The sequence below is a fragment of the Drosophila virilis genome, chromosome 4 (genome assembly GCF_030788295.1).
Source record: "Drosophila virilis strain 15010-1051.87 chromosome 4, Dvir_AGI_RSII-ME, whole genome shotgun sequence".
Classification (NCBI taxonomy): domain Eukaryota; kingdom Metazoa; phylum Arthropoda; class Insecta; order Diptera; family Drosophilidae; genus Drosophila; species Drosophila virilis.
This window is the reverse complement of record NC_091546.1, coordinates 20,213,198-20,237,770: the sequence shown is the minus strand read 5'-3', so window position 1 is coordinate 20,237,770 and position 24,573 is coordinate 20,213,198. Positions and strand designations below refer to the sequence as shown.

Here is a 24,573-nt window from a genome sequence, read left to right as displayed (position 1 = left end):
TCACATTAGCTGTGATAATATAAGGCATAGCCCTTAGTTTTTTAAAAGTTAGTATACGGGGAAAATTCAAGCCGCCAACATGTCTCCCCAGATATTGTTCTTGACATTTCTCGGTATTCTTCTAATCAATGGTTCTCAGAGTGCAAATATTCTCGCGGTATTCAGTTGCCCCGTTCCCTCGCATTTAATTGTGGAAATTTCAATGGCCAAGGTGCTGGCCGAGAATGGACACAATGTGACAGTAATCACAACTCTGAAGCCCCACGTTACACACGAGAACATAAACCTGATATACATACCACTCACCAAAGAGGAGCAGAAGACACAGGACTCTGGTCTATCCAGCATGGTTGAAAGAGACAATTCCAACATGATGACGGCTGTCTTTCGCATGCGGAAGGAATTGTCGTTTATATTTAATAAAAATCGCGAACTAATGAAAGATCCACGTATCCAAGATCTCTACGAGAACAAGGATAACAAATTCGACCTGGTTATGCTCGGCTACTTCTTTAATAGCTTTCAGTTAGGCATAGCTCAGAAACTCAAAGTGCCTGTTGTAATAGCGACCTCAATGTTCCAATCGGAAATATTCGACATCATGTTAGGCAATATCCACGCACAAGCCTATGTTCCAACAGTGTCTGTTTCCGTCGAAAAAGGGCGACCAATGAATTTTGCACAAAGATTGGCCAATTTAATTACACTTGGTGTGTTTAAAACTTATATGTATCTTACCGAAACTGATAATGTAGAGGCTTACAAGTAAGTGTGTTCAACAAAATTTTTAAAGGAAGTGTTTAAGAAATCAAATTTTTTTTAGCGAGCTCTATGGAAGCGATCCGGCCATGCCAAAATATGAGGATCTGAATAAAAATGTATCGCTTATATTCTTCAATTCTCATGCCCTAAGTGAAGGTCCCATTAGACCCAATTTTCCAGGTGCCATAGAAGTAGGAGGAATACAAATCAAGGAAAACCCTGATCCTTTGCCCAAAGAAATTGACAATTTTTTACAGAATGCTACAGATGGTGCAATCCTTCTAAGCCTGGGCTCCAATGTAAGGGGAGCCTTTTTAAAGGCCGACATAGTCCAAAACATGTTCAATGTTTTATCCAAACTAAAACAGAGAGTTATTTGGAAATGGGAAAATCTCGATAAGATTCCTGGCAAATCAGATAATATACTATACTCAAAATGGTTGCCGCAGGATGATATTCTAGCACATCCCAAGATCAGGCTATTTATAAATCATGCTGGAAGAGGCGGCATCACAGAGTCTCAGTTTCATGGCAAGCCCATGCTCTCACTGCCTGTGTTTGGAGATCAGCCTGCCAATGCTGATAAAATGGTCCAAGATGGGTTTGGTCTAAGTATGAGCTTATTAACACTGGAGGAACAGCCTTTTCATGACAAAATTATAGAAGTGCTCGAGAATCCCGAGTACACGCAAAAAGTAAAAGCTTTTTCGAAGCTATTCCGCGATCGCCCATTGACTGCACGTCAGAGCGTGCTCTATTGGACCGAGTATGTTCTGAGACATCATGGAGCAGCTCATTTGCAAAGTCCCCTGGTTCACATGGGCTTCATAGCAGCCAATAACTTGGATGTTTATGCGTTGTTATTGAGTTTCATAATTGTTATTTTATTAATAAGCAAAGTAGTTGTAAAAAGTCTTTACAGAAAACTAAAAGGCAATACAAAAAAAGAAAACAATTTTGGGAAGGCCAAGAAGTTAAAGACTAAATAAATCAATAAATAACTAATACCATATTTTGAATCTTATATTTTCGTTCTACATTCGTCATTTGCCATCGATGTAAACACTTAAGAGAGCAATCGCAAGATTGGATTATTGGTTAATAGCTTATCGGTTCGAATGAACACATATCAGCTATAAAACACTTTTGGTTATCATAATCGGGTTGAATTGAAAGTATATGTCTTGGTTAGCAAGCAATTGAAGCATATGGCTTCTCTAAATATATTGACATTTCGCACTTAACTGAGATATAAATCGTTAATAAAACAAATAACATGAGTAAGATATTATAATTAATTGTGTACTCGTTGAGGATATTATAATGTTTTAATTAAATGTGGAACGCAAAGAATGAAATATCCGCGAGCCCATAATAACATCTTGTTTATTACCAAAAGTCACGTCGCATGTGTGCATGTGTCTTTATTTATGTCGGTCCCTTCGTATATCTATTTCTATGCAGTCTTGTCTCAGAGTTATAGATAAAGATACTATGCTTATGTGCAAACATAGATTGGCATCTTTCTATCTTATGTAATAGATGCCTGGACCAAGAGCTGGCTTTAATTAGTTTCACTGTGCTCCATACAAATGAGCGAAATCCTACCAATTTCGGAACACCTTATTAAACAAGCCTTTTAAGATGAATCAGTCGTCATCAAATTTATGGACATTATGGGAATGTCAAGAATCATTCATATTTATCAAGTTGTCTGCCAGCTGCCATTATAAAAGGCGTTTCTCTTTCTGTTTAGAGATTAGTTTATGCCGAAAATTCAAGCCGCGAACATGTCTCCTAAGACTTTATTCACGTTGTTCCTCGCTGCCTTTCTTATCAATGTTTCGCAGAGTGCAAATATTCTCGCAGTATTCAGCTGTGCAGCTCCCTCGCATTTAATTGTGGAAATTTCAATGGCTAAGGTGCTGGCCGAGAATGGACACAATGTGACGGTGATCACAACTCTGCAGCCGCATGTTTCTCACAAAAACATAAACCTGATTTACATACCACTTAGCAAGGAGGAGCAGCAATCACGGGATTCTCTCCTGGCCGGCATGGTTGAGAGAGACAATTCCAACATGCTTGTAACTGTGTTTCGCATGCGAAAAGAATCGTTGTTTTTATTTAACAAAAACCGTAATGTGATGAAAGATCCCCGTGTCCAGGATCTCTACAAGAACAAGGATAACAAGTTTGATCTAGTTATGCTCGGTTACTACCTTAACAGCTTTCAAATAGGCATAGCTCAGAAACTCAAAGTGCCTGTAGTAATAGCGACTTCGTTATTCCAATCAAGCATATTCAATATCTTTTTGGGTGATATAGGCAAACAAGCCTATGTTCCATCCATGTTTATTTCCGTCGAAAAGGGTCGAACGATGACTTTTGCACAAAGATTAATCAATTACCTTTCACTCAGCGCCCTTAAGATGAATATGTATCTTACGGAAAAAGATAATGCAGAAGCTTACAAGTAAGTCGATCTTAACGAAAGTTTGCTTAAGGAAATTCTTAAAGGCTTAAAATTGTTGCAGCGAGCTCTACGGAAGCGATCCGGCCATGCCAAAATATGAGGATCTAAACAAAAATGTATCGCTTATATTCTTTAATTCTCATGCCCTTAGTGAGGGTCCCATTAGCCCCAGTTTTCCGGTGGCCATAGATGTAGGGGGAATACAAATCAAGGAAAAGCCCGATCCTTTGCCCAGCGAAATTGGAGATTTTATAGAAAATGCTACACATGGTGTTATCCTTCTAAGCCTGGGCACACATGTAAAGGGAACCTTTTTGAAGAACGATACAGTCAACAGGATGTTCAATGTACTGTCCAAACTAGAACAGAGAGTCATTTGGAAATGGGAAAATCTAGATAAAATTCCTGGCAAATCAGAAAATATACTATACTCAAAATGGTTGCCACAGGATGATATTCTCGCACATCCCAAGATCAGGCTATTTATAAATCATGCTGGAAGAGGGGGCATCACAGAGTCTCAGTTTCATGGAAAGCCCATGCTCTCGCTTCCCGTGTTTGGAGATCAGCCTGCCAATGCTAATAAAATGGTCAAAGATGGGTTTGGTCTAAGCATGAGCTTATTAACACTGGAGGAGCAGCCTTTTCATGACAAAATTAAAGAAGTTCTCGAGAATCCCAAATATACGCAAAAAGTAAAAGCTTTTTCGAAGCTATTCCGCGATCGCCCTTTGACTGCGCGTCAGAGCGTGCTCTATTGGACCGAGTATGTTCTGAGACATCATGGAGCACCTCATTTGCAAAGCCCCTTAGTTCACATGGGCTTCATAGCAGCCAATAACTTGGATGTTTATGCGTTGTTATTAAGTTTATTAATTGTTTTTTTATTTATAAGTAAAGAAGTTGTAAAGAGACTATATAGGAAACTTAGTGTCTTGGCCGCCAGAAAAGAATTTGTCGAAAAGCCCAAAAAATTAAAAACTAAATAAATTAACTAGAATTGTAATATTTTTTTCTTTCATTTAAATAATTACTAAATAAGTGAACAATTTGACTATCGTTAATATAGTTGATTGGCTAGGTAAATGAACGCCTATCAGTTATGTTTGTATGTACATGTCTCAAGGTTATCAGAATTGAGTTGATTTGAAAGTATATCTCTTTGTTTGCAAGCAAGTTTCTATTGACATTGATAATTTAATCTGAGTGTTTTGTTAATTTTGCAGAGAGCAATTAATTTTAATCTTCATTTGAAATGCCTAATTTTTGTGTCACCATTTCATATATCCCTCAAAGATATGGGTCATGTTTAACAAAAGCTAAATAATAAATATATTCAATACACTTAAATAAGGGATTAGCATATTTAAATATGCTTCTTTCTGATAGTTTACATGCGGATTTATGTCATATTAAATTAACTTTTTCATAGATTTGTTTCGTTTAGTTGTAGTTTAAGTTCCTACAAAATGTATGACTTACACTCTACAACATATTTATTTACACTGGGTACATTTACGGACTACCGCAGATTACCGCCTAATACATACTGATAAAGCGTGTTTAGATTTGAATTTGGACTTATCTCATGGACTGTTGCCTCCGTTACATTACAAAAACTTACAAAGGCCTGAAGATGAGGGTGTACCAGTATGTCATACAAAATTATCAGTGGTCCAATATGAAATGTAGCCAGTAGTCATGACTGATCAGACTTAGCTTAACACTCAAACCGACAACATGTCGCCTCAGAATCTGTTCTTTTCGTCTCTCGGAGTTCTTTTTATGAGCTGTGCTCGCGGTGCAAATATTCTCGCAGTTTTTAGCTGCGCTTTTCCCTCGCATTTAATTGTGGAAATTTCAATGGCCAAGGTGCTGGCCGAGAATGGACACAATGTGACGGTGATCACAACTCTAAAACCCCACGTTACACACGAGAACATAAACCTGATATACATACCACTCACCAAAGAGGAGCAGCTATCACAGGATGCCAGCATAGCCAGCATGGTTGAAAGAGACAATTCCAACATGGTTTCGGCTTTATTTCGCATGCGGGATCAAGTGTCGTTTGCATTCAAGAAAAACCGAAACGTAATGAAAGATCGACGTGTTATCGATCTCTACGAGAACAAGGATAATAAGTTCGATCTGGTTATGATCGGTTACTTTCTGAACGATTTCCAGATAGGCATAGCTCAGAAGCTGAAAGTGCCTGTTGTAATAGCAACCTCAATGTTTCAATGGGAGGTGTTTGAGAGCATGCTGGGAAGTGTCCAAGCCAAACCAGCGTCCCTTTTTTCGGAACGATTGGACAATCTCATTATTAGCAATGCACTTCGATTGTTCACGTATGTCATTGAAGTCGATAACGCGAAAGTCTACAAGTAAGTGGGACATCCAATTTTGGAATATGATATGCTTAAACGCGTCCATTTTCGCAGGGAACTCTATGGCAACGATCCTAGCATGCCGGCTTATGCAGACCTTAACAAAAATGTGTCGCTTGTATTCTTTAATTCTTACTCCGTTAGCGAGGGTCCTATCAGATCCAGCGTTCCAGCAGTCATAGAGGTGGGAGGCATTCAAATAAAGGATAAGCCAGATCCTTTGCCCTTAAAAATTGTAAATTTTCTAAGTGATGCTAAAGACGGCGCCATCCTCTTGTGCCTGGGCTCCAATGTAAGGGGTGCTCACCTACTACCCGGCACCGTCAACAAAATGTTCAATGTGCTGTCCAAATTAAAGCAAAAAGTTATTTGGAAGTGGGAAGATCTAAATAAGATTCCTGGAAAATCAGAAAATATACTATACTCGGAATGGGTACCGCAGGATGATATACTCGCACATCCCAAGATCAGACTATTCATAAATCATGCTGGAAGAGGGGGCATCACAGAGTCTCAGTTTCATGGAAAGCCCATGCTCTCGCTTCCCGTGTTTGGAGATCAGCCTGCCAATGCTGATAAAATGGTCAAAGATGGGTTTGGTCTAAGCATGAGCTTATTAACACTGGAGGAGCAGCCTTTTCATGACAAAATTAAAGAAGTGCTCGAGAATCCCAAATATACTCAGAAAGTACAAGCTTTTTCGAGGCTATTCCGCGATCGCCCATCGACTGCGCGTCAGAGCGTGCTCTATTGGACCGAGTATGTTCTGAGACATCATGGAGCAGCTCATTTGCAAAGTCCCCTGGTTCACTTGAGCTTTATAGCAGCCAATAATTTGGATGCTTATTTTTGACATGTATTTCGATTTTTATTTTATACAGTTGCCAATTTATCGTAAAGTTAGTATACAGGAAACTTACAGGCAATGCACACATCAAAAAGGTGAAAATATTAAAGAATATATAAAAATCTTTTAAGAATATAAGTGTTGTAATTTTATAACTTTGCCTTGAGTTAAAAGTTAATATTGCCTTATATTATGATTGTATTCAATATAATAATATTTTAAATGTCAATCAAGGTTATCCCATTCGATTCGAACTACTTTCAACAATTGTGGCGTTTTGAAAGACAGTGCTATACTCCAAGAAAAGCAGAAAATGTTTTCCAGATATCATTTTCTTTATCCTGATTTGAGCTCATAATATTCTTGGGCAGTGCATTAGTTGGCTATTGTATAAAAGGAATTCGGCATATAGATCTGATAAACAGCTATGGCTGTGAAGAACCCAGTGTATACTGCTATTTGTATTCGCTGCCGGGTAAAGAGATTTATCCAAATGAATCGCTGGCACTGCCAATTTTTATTTCATTTGCGTGTTCCATTAATTCATTCGATTATCGCTACCAACCCTTGCCCCGGCCAGCGGAACTAATGGTCATCCTCTGCGTGTCCAGCACATCGATTGTACTGGACTCTGAATGGCGGGAGGGGCAGGGGGCTGGGCGGCACTGCTGCAAATTCTTAATTAACATACACACACACACACACACAAGCGCACACGAACACACATGCAAATAAATATTTATCGGCTTTCGTTAGCGTGTAACTCACATGGACACGACCCGGCTCTGTCTCGGTCTCGGCCTCCGCTTGACGCTGGTCAACCAGCCGGTCAGCGAGGACGCGTCAACGCATCGTTCTCAGCGCTGCCAAACCCGCATTAAACATTTCCGCTTCCGTTTTTGTCTTTTTCATTTTCCTCTGCTCGTTTGTGAGCAAGCGTTTACACTTTAATACCCCTTCACATCTACAATTCGGACTATAAAGAATGTTCATGAAGGTTGTTTTACCCGTAATCTAAGTCAATACATGAGCAGCTGCAGAATGGACGCGACTATCAGCTGGCAGATCATAAGGTGACCTTCCCGTGAGCTATTTAGTGTAGAAAATAGAGCGAAAATCTATTTAAAAGTCAAAGTGTTCAGCAAACTGACTAGATAGTCACTGGAAATTAAGCTCAAAAGCATTAATACACGACTTGAATGAACAACCTGCCTACATTTTACGAGATACATTTTAAAAATGTATATTACTATTTTTGCCATTTATTAGTTAAAACTATGTAAAGGCTATTTAATTTTCCTGCTGGCGCAATCCTACTTATTGTACTCATATCACACCATACTCTTCGTTGGCCTTTTTTGCTGCTGCTGTTGTTGCCGTCAGTGTTAATGTGGTTGTTGATGTTGGTCGTTGGTTGTAGGCTGGTTGCTTGGATTGCACTGTTGCAATGTTAAGCGATTTAATGAAATATTCCGCTGCATACGGCACGGCTGACTGCCCTGCTGTCTGAACATCTTAACATTGAGAGCTGCGTTGCGAGCTGCGATTGTAATGAGTTTTACACTAGACAACAACAGCTCAACATCAGCTCCACCCAAAACAAATGTCAAATATTTGATTAGCCCCATTAGAAGCAGCTCCCAAACCAGCTCTGACCCACATCCAGGCCCCATAAGGGTGGTTCCCGCTCGTCGAACAGCGCAGTGAGGAAAAACTTCATTATAATTTCGCTCATTAACTCGTTTCGTGTGCTTTCTACATTTTTACTCATTTTCCTCGACTAACCGAAGGAAAAAAACACTTTTCATAATTAAGCGTTGTAATTTTTGTTTGTTTCGGGTTACTTTTTTTTCTGATGAGAGGGTGCTTTCGCGGTAAAGGCTTTATATTTCTCCCCGGCTCTCGATTACATTATGTTTTTTTTCTTAATACACTATCTGTGAAGATAAAAAGGGTATATTTTAGATAGCTGTACAATCCGTATAAGGCCAGGTAATTTCCAAAACAAAAAAAAAAAAACAAAAATTTAACTGCACTTTGTTCACACAAAATAGCTTTGTGTACCCATTTTCAGCACTGAGTACAGGGTATGTGATAGTCCTTTCCAATCATTTTCCTTGATTAAGTTCCCTTTTGGCTTTGGCAGGCACTGCGCAAAGTTTTGCTTGATGGACATATGATTGCTTTGGAGTGTACGAAGGCGAGCTTGTCTATTCATATTTCAATATTTCATTAACTGGAACTCATTCATATTTACTGATGTGTGGGCGGATTGTAGGTTAGTGGAGAGTGGGCGTGTTTGGCCATTAGGGCAAAGTGTGGGCCCCAATGGGGCCGATTGCCGATGATGGTGAAAATTCGTTCGCACAACACATTCGATTGGCACTGTTGTTCACGGAAATTGGCGAGAAACTTGCCAGCTGGCTGACAGCTTCAACTTGACTTGAGGAATTTTCAATTAGTGGCTGGAAAATGTCAACTGGTTTCCTGGGGAATTTTCATAATTATGCAGATGACTTGTCAAACTGTGTTTAATCCACATTCATTTTGCAGTAAATTTAATTGAAACTGCCCTCCCCCAAAAACCCGACCAGAATCTCATGTCAAGCTGCCATAGAACTTTGGTATAGCTCGCAAATACTGTCATTAAACGGACAAAAACTACACACAAGCCCCAGACCAAAATGTCTATAATTTCTGTACATGGCAGTCGACAACAACAAACAGCAACTGGCAGCAGCAATAACCAACAACAGCAACTGCTCTCTGAGCATTAGTTATTACTGCGAACTATAATTTAAAATAAATGCCAAAGTAGCCGTTGCTCTAAACCGCAGCTCAGCAGCACTGCCAGAGTGGGTTGGGTTGTGGCAAGCGGCAGCATTGGCTGGCATTGGTCTCGGCGGATGCAGGGGGAAAATGGTTGCTATTAAGCCCATCCAACAGCCAAGAGTAGCTGTTGCTCTCACTGCTGCTGCTGTTGCTGTTGCTGCTGTTGGCTTTATAATAAATTTATAAATGAAAATATGAAAAATGGTCGCTGCGTGTTTTTGCCAAACTAAGCAAAATGTTTGCAGCTTAAAGAAAACAAACAAAAATCCGTGTCGGAGCTGCGGGTAAACTCGGGACTGGGGCACGGCTTGGTTTTCGGTCATCAGTGCTCTGCGGTTGAGCTACGTAGCTTTTAAGTTTTTGGCTTAAACTCTTAAATGTTTAAAAATAGGAATATTTTTTTTTTTCGATAAAGTGAAGTATTTTTTAAATGTTTGGCTTTCTTGGCGAATAAAAGAAACAACAGGTAGAATATCCGCAACTTATGCTTCACAAACTATAAGCTATTCAATATTTGAATTTTTTGCCTTTATTTGATTTTGCCAAACCTTAACTTATTAAATTACAGATGTTAAAATCACTCATTTTTATATTTCTATTAATCAGTAAATGTATCTCAGGTTTGTCTTGTTAAAATCTTAAAATATGGATTATTAAAACACTTTTAATGTTTGCCTTCATTTTGGATCTGTTTTGATTTGTGGGTTCAAAATGCATATTTCATTATCAATTGTAAAATTTTCATTTTGCATTCCATGCACAAGCCAAGGATTTGTCTGCAGTTTTATTTCAATTTCAATGTCCAAAACGCAGCACAAAGCTTGTCCAGTTGGGAGAATGCGCTCGACCTCGTCCCTAAGCAAAATGCACACACAATTCTGGAATGTGTATTATATTTATTTCTGCATTTCCAGTAAAAACTGAATATAAATAAAAATATAACAAATATAAATAAGCAAATGACAAAACTAGTGACACATTTTAAGCATTTGACTTGCGAAGGCATGGTAAAAAGCTAAATAAACTTTCGCTCGGGGACAGTTCGCAGGACATGTGCATGTGTCAGGGAGCAAACGAGAAAAGTGCAAATGGCCGGCAGCATCCTGGCTGAGACACGGGGTCAATGTGTAATGGGGAAGTGGGGCGGGAAGTTCTTGTCCCAGGACAAGCGCAATTTTGATTAGTTTTCATGCGTTGTGCGTTTGGTTTCGGCAAGTTCTTGAAACTGACAAAGAAAATTAAATCAAATGTAACTTTAGGCGTTGTTGTTGCTCTTTTCCTTGTTTTTTACTTGTTGTCCTTGGCCAATTGCTGAACTGTTCGCTCACATTTGCTCACATTGGTGTTCATGTTGCGTGTCAGCGCCCGCTGGGCTCCTCTATGGAAATTAAAGTTGCAACTGCCAACTTGCAGCTGGCGTCGCTGCCGGATATAAAATACGAAAGCGCAAAAAACTTTCACCATTTTCTTGGCAAACTTTCAGTTGCATTTCGAAAAATGTCCTGCCAAGTACGTAGTTGTATAGTCGACGTGCCACATATATAACTCAAGAGTAGCCCAACACCTGCCGCCCATGGCAACGCCCTCTAGCGGACGGCACAGCAGCTGTGCTCCAGTTCGCTCCATTCTGGCATTGTCGTAAGCTGAGCGTGAAAAAGAAACATTTGCATATCCTGTGACCCACTTATAATCATTTTTCATGGACGTGTAGTATAGTGTAGAGGTAAGTGCCAGGCGAATGGCCAACAGCATCTACAGCAACAGCACCAGCAACAGCAGCATCAGCAGAAACAACAGCGACATTTAGCGTTCTATATTGGAGCTGGGCCAGGCAAAATGAGGTTATGTTTGCCCAACGAGCATCATTTGCATAAATTGTGCAGTTGGGGGCGGGCGGAGCAGAGCAGGCGAGCGGTGCTTGGCTCGCTTGTCCACGAAACATAAATACGAATCCAAGATATTCTTATAGACAGAAGCCAAATTATGGAAAAATTCTATTTCGGTGCTCATTAGCGCAGACCCAAAGTGTCAGCGTAATTAATAATCCAAAAACGCAAAGAAGCAGAAATAAATTTCAAATACAACCAAAAAAAAACACACAATCAGACTCAGATAGTTGAGAGTGACTGACATTAAGATACTATATAAATGAATGCGAATACCCTAACATACTCACAATTCTAAGCAACTCCTGTATATTCTAACTTAATTACCGACGTCGGCTGATCGTGCACACACTTGTCTTTAAATGCGGGGTACAAATAACATTATATTTGCCAAGTTCTTTTAAAGAGTTTGTCATTCTTGGGATTATAGAAAGACCTGCATAGCCTTTAATGCCTCAGTTATGGATACAGGGTATTAAAAAAATATGCTAACACAGTGCTAAGTATTTTTATCATTTCCACACATGACATGAAAAGCGTGTGGACGAGCGAAGCAGCGAGAGGTGGAAAATTTATTTGCCTGTAATTAATCAGTGCAGCTGAGATACTTCTACTTATATACATATAAGGCGCGAGTGAAATGTGGAGTGGGCAAGAAGCGCACTTGTGTCTTTGTTTTTGTTGCTGTTGTTGTTGCTGAGCCTGTCAAGTGGCTGCCTTGTAAATGGTGGGACAACTTTTGTGCCCCTCTTTGCAGCTTTGATTAGACCTGCGGCTTGTGGCGTTTAATTTTCCAGCATTTAATTGACAACACGTCGCATGGAGCAAACACAGAATTCCTATACTGAAGATCTCTGCGGTTGCGTATTAATTGTTTTGGGGTGTGCACAAATAGTTGTAAAATTAATCAACATATGCAACTATGTCCAAAAACCAATTCACAGTAATATTTTGTTTGCTTATTTGACAGAATTGGGTCAAATGCTTTGCCCTGGCTGGCCAATGCAAATAATCAGCTTAGATCAAATCTATTTTGACCAACAAAACATTGCCATATGTTATACAACTGTTTGCTGTTTATTCCCTGCACACGCATCTATGCACATTTTTCATTAAAAATGCGAATGGGAATCTCGCCAAGCGTCAAAATGTATTTAAATATTCAAATAAACTGGAAGCTTAGCCACAAAACGCAAATACATATAAGCATTGAGTGGCTTCTGGTTAGTAAATTAATCAAAACTCCGACACGAATTTAAATCCCAAAAAAACAAGTATTACGATAGTAAAATATAAAACTATATATATCTATATTATTATTCATTCATTCATTAAATTATTAAATAATGTTTGTATTTTTATTACAGTGGTAAACTCGGCTGTTTATGCTGTTTAAACAATGTGATCTAGTGGTCTTCTGTGTCGGAACTATTTTCATGTGAGTACCGATTTATTTTACTCAAGTCTCAACTTTTGCAAAGAAATAGAAATGAGATGTAAGAAGTTTCGTTAGATCAGTCAAACTACTGGCCGCGGCTTAGAACGTTGCAAGATAAAAAGAAATAAACGAGCGAAAGGAAACAAATGATATTCATATGAGCAGAAGGAGTGGACTTTTATGGGCTAATATTATCATGACAAAAAGACAGTTCTTCATCTGATTTATGAAAATTACTAAGAAACTCATTCACCATAAATTCGTATAACTATTGAGATATAGGCTGGTGTTAAAAATTTGCTTTCATTTGGCTAGAAAAATTATATTCATTGAGTAGAATGGTACTCGACCTTGGAATCTCTTTGTTCAGTGGCCAAATATTATTGGCAAAACCATTTTTCAACAAAACTTTTAAGCTTGTTTTCTCCAAATTTTTGTTCACCCAAATCCAAAAATTGAATTTAACATAACCTTGGCCATCACAAAAGTTGACAAGAGAGAATGGGAAATGGATATATGTAAATGGCATTAAGTTGATCAAGAATTGGCCGGGCATACTGTCAGTTTATTTATCTCACATATAAACACACCCACAGAGATAATTTTACACACATATACAAGGACTGACATCGCATATATCAATCGCTTGTAAGTTTTGGGCTGACTCCCCGCGAACGTGACATGAATTGCACTTAAGTGATTTTAATAGTTCACGTGCGCCTCTTGACAAAACGCCGACCGCTGACCATGGCTGAGGGGCTGGGCACGGAGTGCGGGGGTTGCGCTTCTGCCTGCGGCTGGGTCGCGCTTCCGTTTCCTACTACTCTTGGCGGAGTTCAATAAGACAATAGAGCACCAGTAGGCCACAATTTCCGCGCTGGCTAAGCAAATTTGCTCTGTGTTAAGAGCTGAGTTGTTGGTTGAGTTTGAGGAGCGGGCATTGTTTTGTTTATGCCATGCACGGAATGTGCGTGCCTCAAAACTGTCAGTTTCGACTCCCTTTCTCTCTCTCTCGCTCTCTCTCTCTCTCTACTCCCAGTCTGTCTGTATATCTATATTCTACCTGAATTCTATGAGGCTTTCGCTTTCTGGCCGCAATGCGTGTAATGGACACGCGCCACCTGACTTAATATCAATTTCGAGTGCCGACTGCTGCTCAGTTTTCGCCTCAGTTTGCTTTGGTTTTTTGTCTCTCGGAAAGTTTTTAAGTCAAATGAATTTTTTATGGCACCAACAACGGCCCGGGCCAGGTTGCAATCGTGGCCAAGTTCCTTGGTTGCCTTTACGTGTTTGGAGTTTTAAAATTGTCGGCCCAACTCCTCGTCGTCGTCTTCATCGTGTGGGTCATTTGAAATAAATGGTTTTAAAATACTTTCAAGTGTGGCACATGCCAGGCCACAATTTGCAAATTGAGTTGATTGTGGGCGCTCGGCAGAAGGAGTGGCAATATTGACTTCTGGGGCCACCAGCTGAATTACAGTCTGGACAGCTAATAAAGGTGCTAATGGGATTATAGGGCACTTAGATTGTTTGCGAAAAAGGTAAAGTGCATTCAACTGACCAGACGCAATGCGAATTTTAATGCCTTTACTCAGAATTCGTTTCAAATTATAATATTAAATCAGCACTAGAGCCAAGAAGAATTTAGATAAGTAATAAGAAAGTAACTTTTACTAGTAAAGAAATATAGTAACAATAAAAGCTTAATGTAATAATAAACAAATTTCGTTTTACTTTTTTTATTGCTGCTTAAAATTGCTGAGTCTTTCATACAAAACTCTATAGAACTCTGAGACAATAAATAGAAACTATGAAGTCAGTCATAGCAAAAAGTTTTTTAAATGAGTAAAGTCGAACATTTGAAATACATATTTGAAAATCTCATCTCAGCACGGAAACCCGTAATGTTATCCCTGATGGATAGTAATAATTCATAACTATAAAGCATAAGTTAAATAAGATTATGGATTTTTCGCATCTATTTATTTCCTGTGTCCAAATTTGGCACATAGTCAATGGGGCATACTTGTTGAGACAGGTTGACAATCAAATGCATTAGAATTTTCCTAAATTGTGAAAAACGATCATTTTGACTAAGGCCACAAGTTCCCATGAGAAAGAAATCTTGCCCTTCACTCACTCGTTTGGCTGTTCGTGACTGTGGTTCGGTTTGGTTGTCTCTGGCCTTAGCTGTTGCCGTCGACTAGCAATATGCCAATCACAGTGAGTTTTGGTCTTCTCAGGCTGGGCAAAAGAAAAGTCATTAGGTCATTAGGCAATAAATAATTAAAAGCCATTGTTGGCAGGCCAGGCACGAATGTGCCACACCTCCATTTCCCGCGGGTAGCGGCACAGCGGGCTGGCCAAAAATCTCTATGTATGTGTGTGTGTGTGTGAGTGTGTGTGTGTGGCAAACTGTCGGTTGTGCGAGGAAAATGCGCTAATCATGCGCTTAACATGGCGCACCACAACTGAATTTATCACTCACACAAATTTCAATTACTCGGCTTAAACTGAGAGAGAAACAGCGTCGCATTTCCCTTGAGAAGCTGCGTGTGGAAATTCCACATGCGCGCCAAATCCTAAAAAATGATGGCGAATAGTGCGTGCTCGAAAAGCGATCAGTGTGATTAATGAAAGGGGCAACTGGAAACTCCTTAAAAAATGATGAGACCAAAGCAAAGCAAGCGCAGAGAGCTGCCACCGAAAATTAGTATGAGAAATTAACAAGTGGCCGCCATTGGTCATGTCAGCTTAGTTCGAGAAGATTTCCAGGCTTAGCTCCTGGCATTAGGCACACTTTATAAGTAAAAAACATATTCACGGAATAACCAACTGGCCACGCAAGGCAGGGCACGAGCATATATACTGCATATATACAATTTCCGGCTAATGTGTGGAATTAATCCCAGCCAAGGGCGCCGAGGCTGCGCTGGCGACAGCGAAAGTCACTGAGGCGTGCCGGGGCCACAGGGGCACCCTCGAGGGCTCAGTTACAGGATTAGCATGGCGGTAGAAACAACAACAATGCTCATGGTTTTTTGGACAACAAAACGGAAGTGGTTAAGGCGAAGCAGAACAACATCCGAGAATTGGACTAAAGTGACATTCCGATTTTACAAGGTCGTTTTTTTTTTATACACCCTTACAAAGGGTATTATCAAACATATGAAGGAGTCATCACTGAACCAAGAAACCATAAATATATATATTATTGGTCAGTATCAAAAGCTGAATTTCGAATTTCACGTCTGTCTCCGAGTTTGTCTTCTATAAGGTCTTAGAATTTCATGACTATGCTGAAACTATCGACATTAGAAACAATAGTTTTAAAGCTGAATTGCCCATCAGAAGTATATGTGTTGTTATCGGTAAGGGTATTTAGTCGTCGGCCTACTGTGCATAACTTTTTAATTTTTTGCCTTTGTCGCGTTTTCGTGGGGGACGATACACTTGTGAATTGTTTGCCTGGACAACTCCCCTCCATTGTTTGCACTACATTTGTTGTCATTTGTTGTTTTTCTCGTCGCTGATGCAACTGCATACTTTAGACTCAATAGAGTCTAGGGTTTCATCTCGCCCACTGACTCTTTACCAAAATTTGATTCAATCCATTATTTTTATTTGTTTTCTTTACCCAACCCCCTTGCATTTCCATCAAATCGCATATAAATAAAATTTTCGTTTGCATTCCCTTTCCATGTCCATTTGGAGTTTTCCATTGTTTTGTTTTCCTTTTATTTTATTTTTTTTTTTTTCACGCTCACGAGCCAAACATCCCCGGGTGCACTCACTGGGTAGTCCCAGGTGTATTTGTTTGATATATTGCGCAGTTATTGCACACATCTTTAACAACTCTGAACCCCGAGCGCACAGCCACAGCACCCATCGATCTGGGAATGCATCATGTGCGCGGCGTATGTTCAAAATTTCATGCGTTTCTGTTGCCATCCAGAAATTACAGTAATGCAATTTAATTGAGTGTTCGATTACGAGAAAATTGCATGAGGTGGTCATATGGTGAGGACATATGTGAATAGTTTCCTGCGATAAGCGCATCATTAGCTAAGCGAGGTTTCTAGGTAATCGAAACGCTTGAGAATGCGAAACAAAGAGAAGAAATATTTTCAGTTTCGGAAAGGTAAAGAAATATATTGTGGGAGAAGAGCGAAACAGAGTGTTAGATGATATAGACATATATATAGCTATAGGTATAGATATAGATAAATATATAGATAAAGATTCAGATAGATAATTGGTATATTGACGATTTCAACTTGGCAAGAGCTAAAAATATTATTCATTTCCATTCCTTCTTCGCGATAAGGGCTCTACCATAATAATCATTAGCAGTCATCGATTTCAATTTCCAGCGGCAGTCGCCAATTCCCATTATAAATACCCTCGACTCCCAACTGACCACGTCCACTGCAGGAGTTCCAAACATATGTCGCCTCTATTGTGGGCAAATAAACTCATATTACTGATATGTGTATATATGTATGTACTGTATATAAAACAAGCGAAAGAGAGCCAAATAAACGTTTTATATATATAAAATTATTGGCAAATATTAAACACCTAAATGGCACGCTGGAACGGCAACCCCTAAGCTGTCGAGAGCTGTGCGACACTTGCCGCAAATCAAACCGAGTTGCAAAATGACAGATCGAGGGACTGTTGTGCCGTTGACTGTGGCAACACAATTAAGTTTCCACATGAACAGCATTTAATGTGCAACTGATTTTCAACATCTGTTTTCATTTTTGGAGTTCCTTGTGCCGAGACCCAGCAGCACGCAGAAGGCAATGAAAAGGAAATGATGCAGACGACCCGTCTAAATTTGGACTCGAAAAAGTGTCAGAAAACATAATTTTGATAGTCTTTGAATCCAGAGGAGCACGTGATTGTGCCGCCGCACTTGGCTGCTCGGCGTCTTAACAGCAGCGTTAATTAGCCGCAGCCACTTGATGTCTGGCCGTACAGCTGGCTTGGCTAGGCCAGTCTAGGCTAGGGGGGACTGAGGCCCATAAAAATTCCCAACTTTAAATTGGCTACGTAACAAGCAGCGGCAAGGGTTAGCCTACCTATGCACCGTTTATGAGGCACGTTTCCAGCTGTCATTCGCTGGAAAAGAGAAATCTTTAACAAGAACAAGAACAAGAACAACAACCTCCGGCTGGTCAGGGCTAATCCTTGATGCATGTCTGACACTTTCTGGTGGCGGCGACAGCGAAGTTGACGTCGACGTCGACGCTGACGTCGGAGACAAGTCGCCAAAACACTTTGGCTGCTCATTAAAATTCATCCACGCAGATTATTAACATTTGCATCTAATTTGCATTCGTAAGATACATGGCCGACAATTATGTGGATGCCGCACATATTGAATGCGGAGCAGAGAGCGTGTGACCGAGAGAAGGGGGGTGGACTGCGTAAAAGGGTGTGCTCAGGGGCAGGAGACAGGCGTCGGCACGGCTCCTATGTAGAACTTATTTATGCATGCGTTTCTACAAGCAAAATGTCGCTGGCAACACCAACACCAACAGCAACACAAACACACAAACACACAAACACACACACACACTCACATCTATATTAGCAGTTGCATAAATTATGCTAGGTTAGTTGGGGGGCGTGGCATGGCGCGTCGGTTCAACGAGGTTAAGTGTAATTAAATTATCAAATTATTGCCAAGTCTTAGGTTGCAGTTTATAATCTGGCACATCAGCCGTTTACCCTCTCACACGAAGTCCCACGCTTCAACTCGGCTCTAGCGCCGTCTCAGTTTGTTTGTGCCATAAACAGGCATTAGACAAAGTTTCAATTAGTTTGTTGTCGTTAAGTGGACTCTATACGCTTTATAACTTGGCTCCAATCGATGCAAGCCCAAATTTACCTAAATAAATTTTAGGCAGCTTAGTTAACACCAAGCAGTGCGCGTCGACTGAATAGGATCTTAACTTCCTAAACCACTTACAGTTAACCACATGTCTGGCCAATTGTTTTGGTTTAGTTAACCCAGGGTATGCCATTCCTCAAGATACACGCACACAAAAGTAGGCTACAGGTTTAAAAAGCTGCACACTAAGCTATCGAGATAAAGGAGCTTATAGGCTGGAAAGTATAGTTGAAAGATAAATGCACCCTATATAAAATAAAATTTGAAATCGATAAGATACATATGTAAAGAAAAGGTTGTTCATATACCAGTTCAAAATCGTTAAAGCTCGCATTGATTTCTATATTAAGCTTAACTCCCGCACATACAATCTTTGACGCACATTTTCCACTGAGTAGTAACAAATTTCCGAAAAGTGAGAAATACGCATAAAATACATTTTTACAGAGCTTCAGCTAAGATTTCGAACCGATCGATTGACGAACTAATTTTCATAAAATTATGAATTATTAGTAAGTAAAATTAAGGCTTGGCCTGTACCTTGATCAGCAGTCAGGCAGAACCACATTCAGTCCGTTTTATACTTATAGCCCTGTCCATCCGTCTGTCTCTCAACTCGATTGCAAGCTCTTAAGCAACAAATAAACGACTCCTAAAATTGTTAATATGAGAAGTATTAGGTTATTACCCTTTTCTAAGATTACATTTTAACCTATCGCATAATCAAGTCTAATCTCTTGAGTAACTTAAAGTGCTTGCTAATTGGTCCCAACCTAACTGCAGCAAGTACACTGAAAGCCAGCACATGATTTGTGCACATTTATCAGAGATGAGAAGCCAAATAATAGATAAGTGGGCTAAAACTGCAATGGAAATGTTAACACAAAGGATGCAGGACACTGGTTAAGGGAGCGCCGCAGAGCCGTCGACAGTGGGGCTAGGGGCATGGCAGACCAGCAATTAACACACTCGAATCTCGAGTTATGCAAGCAGCACGCAGCACTTTGATAGTTAGATAAACAAATACACAAATACAAACACAGACAGACAAAAGGAAGTCGACAAGGACGTGCGGCCGGAAGCAGCAGTTGATAAGGACACACACACAAACACAGAGAGAGAGAGAGAGAGAGAGAGAGAGAGAGAGAGAGTTTCATAGTCGAAAGAGTGTGGGCGGCGGGAGTGGTGCAGCCCAAGACAAAATGCAATTCAATGCCAATACAAATGCAAGGTAACATGCAAATTGACAGAGAGGACATTCGCCAGGACATCATGCCAAACGCAAATACAAACAAAAGCAAACAAAGAGAGAGAGAGAGAGAGAGAGAGAGAGAGATGATTGGGCTAGGGAGTGAGATAGATGCTGTGGAACAGTCAACACATGAATTGCATTAGTTGCAACGGCAGCCGTCAGCGGGGCGACAATTTGACATTTAACTCGTACTTTGTTTTTAGGCAAAACGCCGGGCAGCAGTTGCGGGGGTTAACTCTTGAGGGGAAGAGCGTTGCGCTATGCAAATACCAGAGAGCCTCTGGCATTGTCTTTGACAATGAGTATGCGACGATGACTGAAACGATAAACTGTCAAATTGCTGCAATTTAACGCTTGATAAGCAACTTGGGGGCAACTCTGCTGGACTTGCCAGAGCAGTTGACAACTCTGAATGCCTGTGACCAGGCTATAGGGTATATAGCTATTGCCCATTGTTCGATCCGGCCTATTGTTGAAGCCTCAATGCAAAAGTCAAAAGGGGTACGTCAGGAATATATGTTTTTAACAGAGGTGCATTGCATGTTCAACGATTCGGGTTGGGTTCGTTTGGGCTCGGTTTGGGCTGGGTTTGGTTAGTTTGCTTGGCGAGGGGTGTGTGTGTGTGTGTGTTGCCTGGGCATTAAAAGATTTCAAACATTTTCATTTTGCAGCCGTCTGACATTTGTAATTATGAGCTGCGAGTCTCTCGGCTGAGCTATTTAAGCGATTTGCTTTATTAAAATCCTTAAGCGGAAAAACAAACAAACATTTGGCGAAAAATAAGCAACAGCCACCACCACCAGCAGCGCGCCTAGCAGCATCAGCAGCAGCAGCAACCACTAAAAAATCTGCACAGGTCGCAACATATTGTTGACTCCATCTGAAGGTTCTTGTCTGCCTGTATGTCTGTCTGCCTGTTCAACTGCCTCTCCGTTCATTTGTAGCAGCGCAAATCTGCTACTCTGTCACATTCGCAGCTTGCCGAAAATTTCATTCATTCATTCATTCATTCCATTACGTTTCGTTTCGTTTCGTTTATCCCTTTTATGGCTTGTTTGGGGATTTTCATTATTACAATGACGTCGTCATCATTCTCAGTACCAGATTCAGATCCAGATCCAGACCCAGCGCTAGTCCCAGGCACAGTCTGGCTTTGTTGTGCCGCTAGCTACTTTCGCCTTGTCCATGTTTATTTATAACTAGCAATTGTAATTAGGATTACTTTTTACTTATTTGCACAGTTGCTGGAGAGGCTCGCGAGGCATATAAAAAACATATTTCTGAATTTTTACGTTGTGGACTTTGTGCTGCAGCATTAAAGTATTTGTCCAGACAGCTTAGTAGGGAGCTGCTGTATCTAGTTAATAGGATATCCATGATGATACCCAGATATGGCACAAGCAGCTGATGCTCTGAGCTCTAGCCGCCGAATGGTTCCCCAGTTGAGCCAAGATTCTCTTTGACTGGAATGAGATATTGTTTTGCGGAATACATGCGTATCAGCGGGCATTATCTTAGATGAACTATGTAATGCCTTTAATCTTCATGTTTGAAACAAATCTATGGATTTTGAAAGAAATCCGTAAACAAAGAATATTCAATTCTTATTTTTTTACTGCCGGAAATCATTTACAAACCCTTCTCTAAACGAACAATTCTTATTTGTTGAAAGAATGGAAAAATTAATAAGAATCATTTTTCTTTTAATAAATATTTCTTTTTGCTCTGAGATATATTGGCATAATTAGTCGAAATATGAAAAAACGTTCTTTTTGATTGTAATTCTAATGAATAAAATATATATATTGTGGACGAACTTTGAGGATCGCGCCCCAAACAGGACAAAATGTACTTCATATCGATTTAACTTTGATGTGTGCTGAATTCTTAAATGGTTTGAAACTCACAGATCTATCCGAGTGTCAATCAAGCATTGTGTAGTTTTTTTTTTAGTGATTAATCAATTAACGATTTACAGATGATTTGCGCCAGAAATCAACCAAAATTGATTTGTCACATAGCCTTTCGCATTTTGCAGCCGCGCACTTGACACGCATTTGTCACAGACAGTTGGCTCTTTTATTTTTGGGCGTGACAGTATAACCCTTGAGTTTGGCCAACATTTTCGCCATATTGCCCATAATTATGATTATTTCACGCGTTTTTATGTCCGACCCACAATTTCAAATAGATGGGAGTGCTTCTGTCGTCGCGTTCAGTTGACAACTGTACAAAATTCGCACCACAATCCCATCACGATTGTAACAGGCAGGCCAACCCTTTTCGCCAATGTTTGTGGATGGCCCACGCACATAATGCGATAAATAAAGTCATTCAGGACAACAGCAAAAAAAAAGGACCAACGACGAGCGTCACAAATTGAAGTGTTGTAAAGTGAACAACGGAAAACCGAAAAGTGCAATGAAAAATAAATAGAATAAAATCGTTTAACACTCAACTCAAAAGCCAAATGACAATTTGACGAATTGAGAGAACTTTTCACGCATTTTCCCCACCCAAAAACCCAAAAAAAATAAATAAAATAAATAGAATAAATAGAATACAAATAAAAAAATCACAAACATTTCGCCCATTTTATGTGCTGTTTGTTGGTTCGGTTCTCGTAAATGGCTTTCAACTAATTTTCAACGCACGCCTGACAGACAGGTGATGGCTCGGCGCGCCGCCCCAATCAGTGGATTGATGGACAGGCCCCAGCCCGTCATTTATTCAGTCGAACAATCGAAAGTGTCAATTAAAAGACAGCAACAAATAGCAAATGCCAAGTGCCTGGCTGGCTCTCTGGCTGGCTGACTGGCACCGCAGCAGGCAACGTTATTATTTTATTATATTTGATTTAAACGTTTCGAAAACGACATGTGTGCACTTTCCCTCCGGCCCAGTTGCACACCCATCCACACTGCCTACACGCCCTGCCAATGCCAACTCCCCAACAGCGATTTGTGGCCTGCGTGTTGCTGGGCATTGCAATCGAGTTTTTGTCGCTGCTGTCGATTTTCCATTTCAATTTCAATTGGAATATGCGAAATATGCGTGAATTAAAACAGATGTCAGTACCCCACGGCGGTCATTGATCCCAGTTCTGTAAAGTGCTCTGATTAATGCCTCCGGGCACATATGTATTGTCTTCGGGGTAAAAGTAAACAGTGACTTATTCCTTGTCGCTGCTTCAGGTCCCTAGAGATACAGCCTTATGTGCCTGCTTTATGTTGTGGTTGATCAAGCCCGCGGGCAACTTAAAAGGCGTCAATCGACTGGCTGCCATCGGCTTGTTTATCTTGCCAAGTTTCTGTTTATGCAACGCCTTCAAATTAAGACTGCAATTCAATTAGCAATCGATACGCAGCTACTTCCTATATAATCAATGTGAACTCGAGAATATTTAATATTATATTGAAATGCAAAAAGTAGGAATTTCTGTATGTTGTTCTTCCTTAGTTGACTTTCTAAATAGCTAATATTAGCATTGCAACATTAAGTAAATATCTCAACTGGCCAAAAATCCTTGACAAATGTACCTGAGCAGAAACCCTGGCACGTGCTCGATCATAGAAACTCCAAAAATTCAAACACAATTGAACTTTGTAATAGAGTTATTTATAATGCTTCTAGTGCTGCTATAATAAGGCAGTTATATGCTCTGCTCAATCAAATTAAAACGACAAAGGAATATTACAATTTTGGATTTTTGTTTTTAATTTTATTAAATTTACCACGCTTTTGTTTTATGGCTTTCAATATTTATTACCCATTTTGTTAATTGTCATTTGTTTTTGTGTGTATAATTGCTTTGTATGCAATTTTGTGTTTTCAAATAATTCAAATATTATTTTTGCTATCAATAATTATAAAATTTGATGCCATTGTTGAAATAAAATCTATTCGGTTTTACTTTCTTTTATACTTGCCAACGAATTTGCAAACGAATTCATATTTAATGCTGCAGTTGTATTGATAAATGAGAGAAATAAATAAAAGCGTTTCTTTTTTGTTTTTTGTTTAAATAATTTAATACTATATTTTTGCCTTGAAATTTACACATACTCGTAATAAATGCGTTTAAATTAATTTAGAAATTAAACTAGTCTAGAAATGAAATGCGAAGCAACAGCAAATTAGTAATTCGCCTGTGTAACTTTGCCATAATTTACAAAAAAACATTACAAGTATTATATCATTTTTTTTTTACAGTGTACACTTACGCCTGGCTTATTAATTTTTACAAAATGTAATTTAAACTTAATTACTAATTATTTAATTTTGCGTTTATTATTATAATTTATACAAGTCTTGTAGGTAGGTTCGTGATTTTCTATTCATATCGTTTCGAGAGTGTCTCCAGTGTTGCAGAGCTGCATTTGCATGCGAAAAGTGTAGCAGTAAGTGTCAGTGTGTGTGAGTGTATGTGTGTTGCTGTTGTTATGGCCAGTATTGGCAAACGATTTGTGCAATTGGAAACTTGGAAAGTTAAGAATTGTGCAGAAAGTTTGGAAATGTGTAAATATATATATATATATATGTACTGATTAGTAGTATATCTATATTGATCGGCCCTTGACAGCTCATTAATTGTAATTAACATTTTAAATATGTTTTTAAAAGTGTCTAGCTTAATGTTTAGCTCGTTTCTCTTAATCTTGTTGTTCTTGTTATTTGAAAATTTCTCGAAGGTGTTGCACAAACATTTTAAATACTTTCTTGTGTATGTGTCTGTGTTGTTGTTGTTTTTTTTTTCTTTATTTTTTGCTACTATTTAAACTACATTTA

General features: G+C 39.5%; 3 protein-coding genes across 3 annotated transcripts; all 3 read left to right on the top strand.

Annotated features, from left to right (window-relative positions):
- The first annotated feature begins 70 nt into the window (after positions 1–70).
- LOC6628689 (UDP-glucosyltransferase 2) lies at positions 71–1,753 on the top strand. Its single transcript, XM_002051317.4, has 2 exons — positions 71–765; positions 824–1,753. Exons 1-2 carry the CDS (start codon positions 80–82, stop codon positions 1,749–1,751), a joined length of 1,614 nt encoding a protein of 537 aa, XP_002051353.1. The 5' UTR covers positions 71–79; the 3' UTR covers positions 1,752–1,753.
- A 785-nt stretch (positions 1,754–2,538) lies between these two features.
- Positions 2,539–4,583, top strand: LOC6628690 (UDP-glucosyltransferase 2). Its single transcript, XM_002051318.3, has 2 exons — positions 2,539–3,238; positions 3,300–4,583. Exons 1-2 carry the CDS (start codon positions 2,553–2,555, stop codon positions 4,225–4,227), a joined length of 1,614 nt encoding a protein of 537 aa, XP_002051354.1. The 5' UTR covers positions 2,539–2,552; the 3' UTR covers positions 4,228–4,583.
- Positions 4,584–4,682: 99 nt separating this feature from the next.
- Positions 4,683–6,594, top strand: LOC6628691 (UDP-glycosyltransferase UGT5-like). Its single transcript, XM_032437904.2, has 2 exons — positions 4,683–5,625; positions 5,683–6,594. The coding sequence occupies exons 1-2, from the start codon at positions 4,979–4,981 to the stop codon at positions 6,479–6,481; spliced, it is 1,446 nt and encodes a 481-aa protein (XP_032293795.1). The 5' UTR covers positions 4,683–4,978; the 3' UTR covers positions 6,482–6,594.
- Positions 6,595–24,573: the final 17,979 nt, after the last annotated feature.

Bases quoted from the DNA above. Each gene is read 5' to 3' on its own strand.
- LOC6628689 (XM_002051317.4), top strand. From the start codon at position 80: ATGTCTCCCCAGATATTGTTCTTGACATTTCTCGGTATTCTTCTAATC. The intron at 766-823 runs GTAAGTGTGTTC...AATTTTTTTTAG, and splicing joins GATAATGTAGAGGCTTACAA to CGAGCTCTATGGAAGCGATC.
- LOC6628690 (XM_002051318.3), top strand. From the start codon at position 2,553: ATGTCTCCTAAGACTTTATTCACGTTGTTCCTCGCTGCCTTTCTTATC. The intron at 3,239-3,299 runs GTAAGTCGATCT...AAATTGTTGCAG, and splicing joins GATAATGCAGAAGCTTACAA to CGAGCTCTACGGAAGCGATC.
- LOC6628691 (XM_032437904.2), top strand. From the start codon at position 4,979: ATGTCGCCTCAGAATCTGTTCTTTTCGTCTCTCGGAGTTCTTTTTATG. The intron at 5,626-5,682 runs GTAAGTGGGACA...CCATTTTCGCAG, and splicing joins GATAACGCGAAAGTCTACAA to GGAACTCTATGGCAACGATC.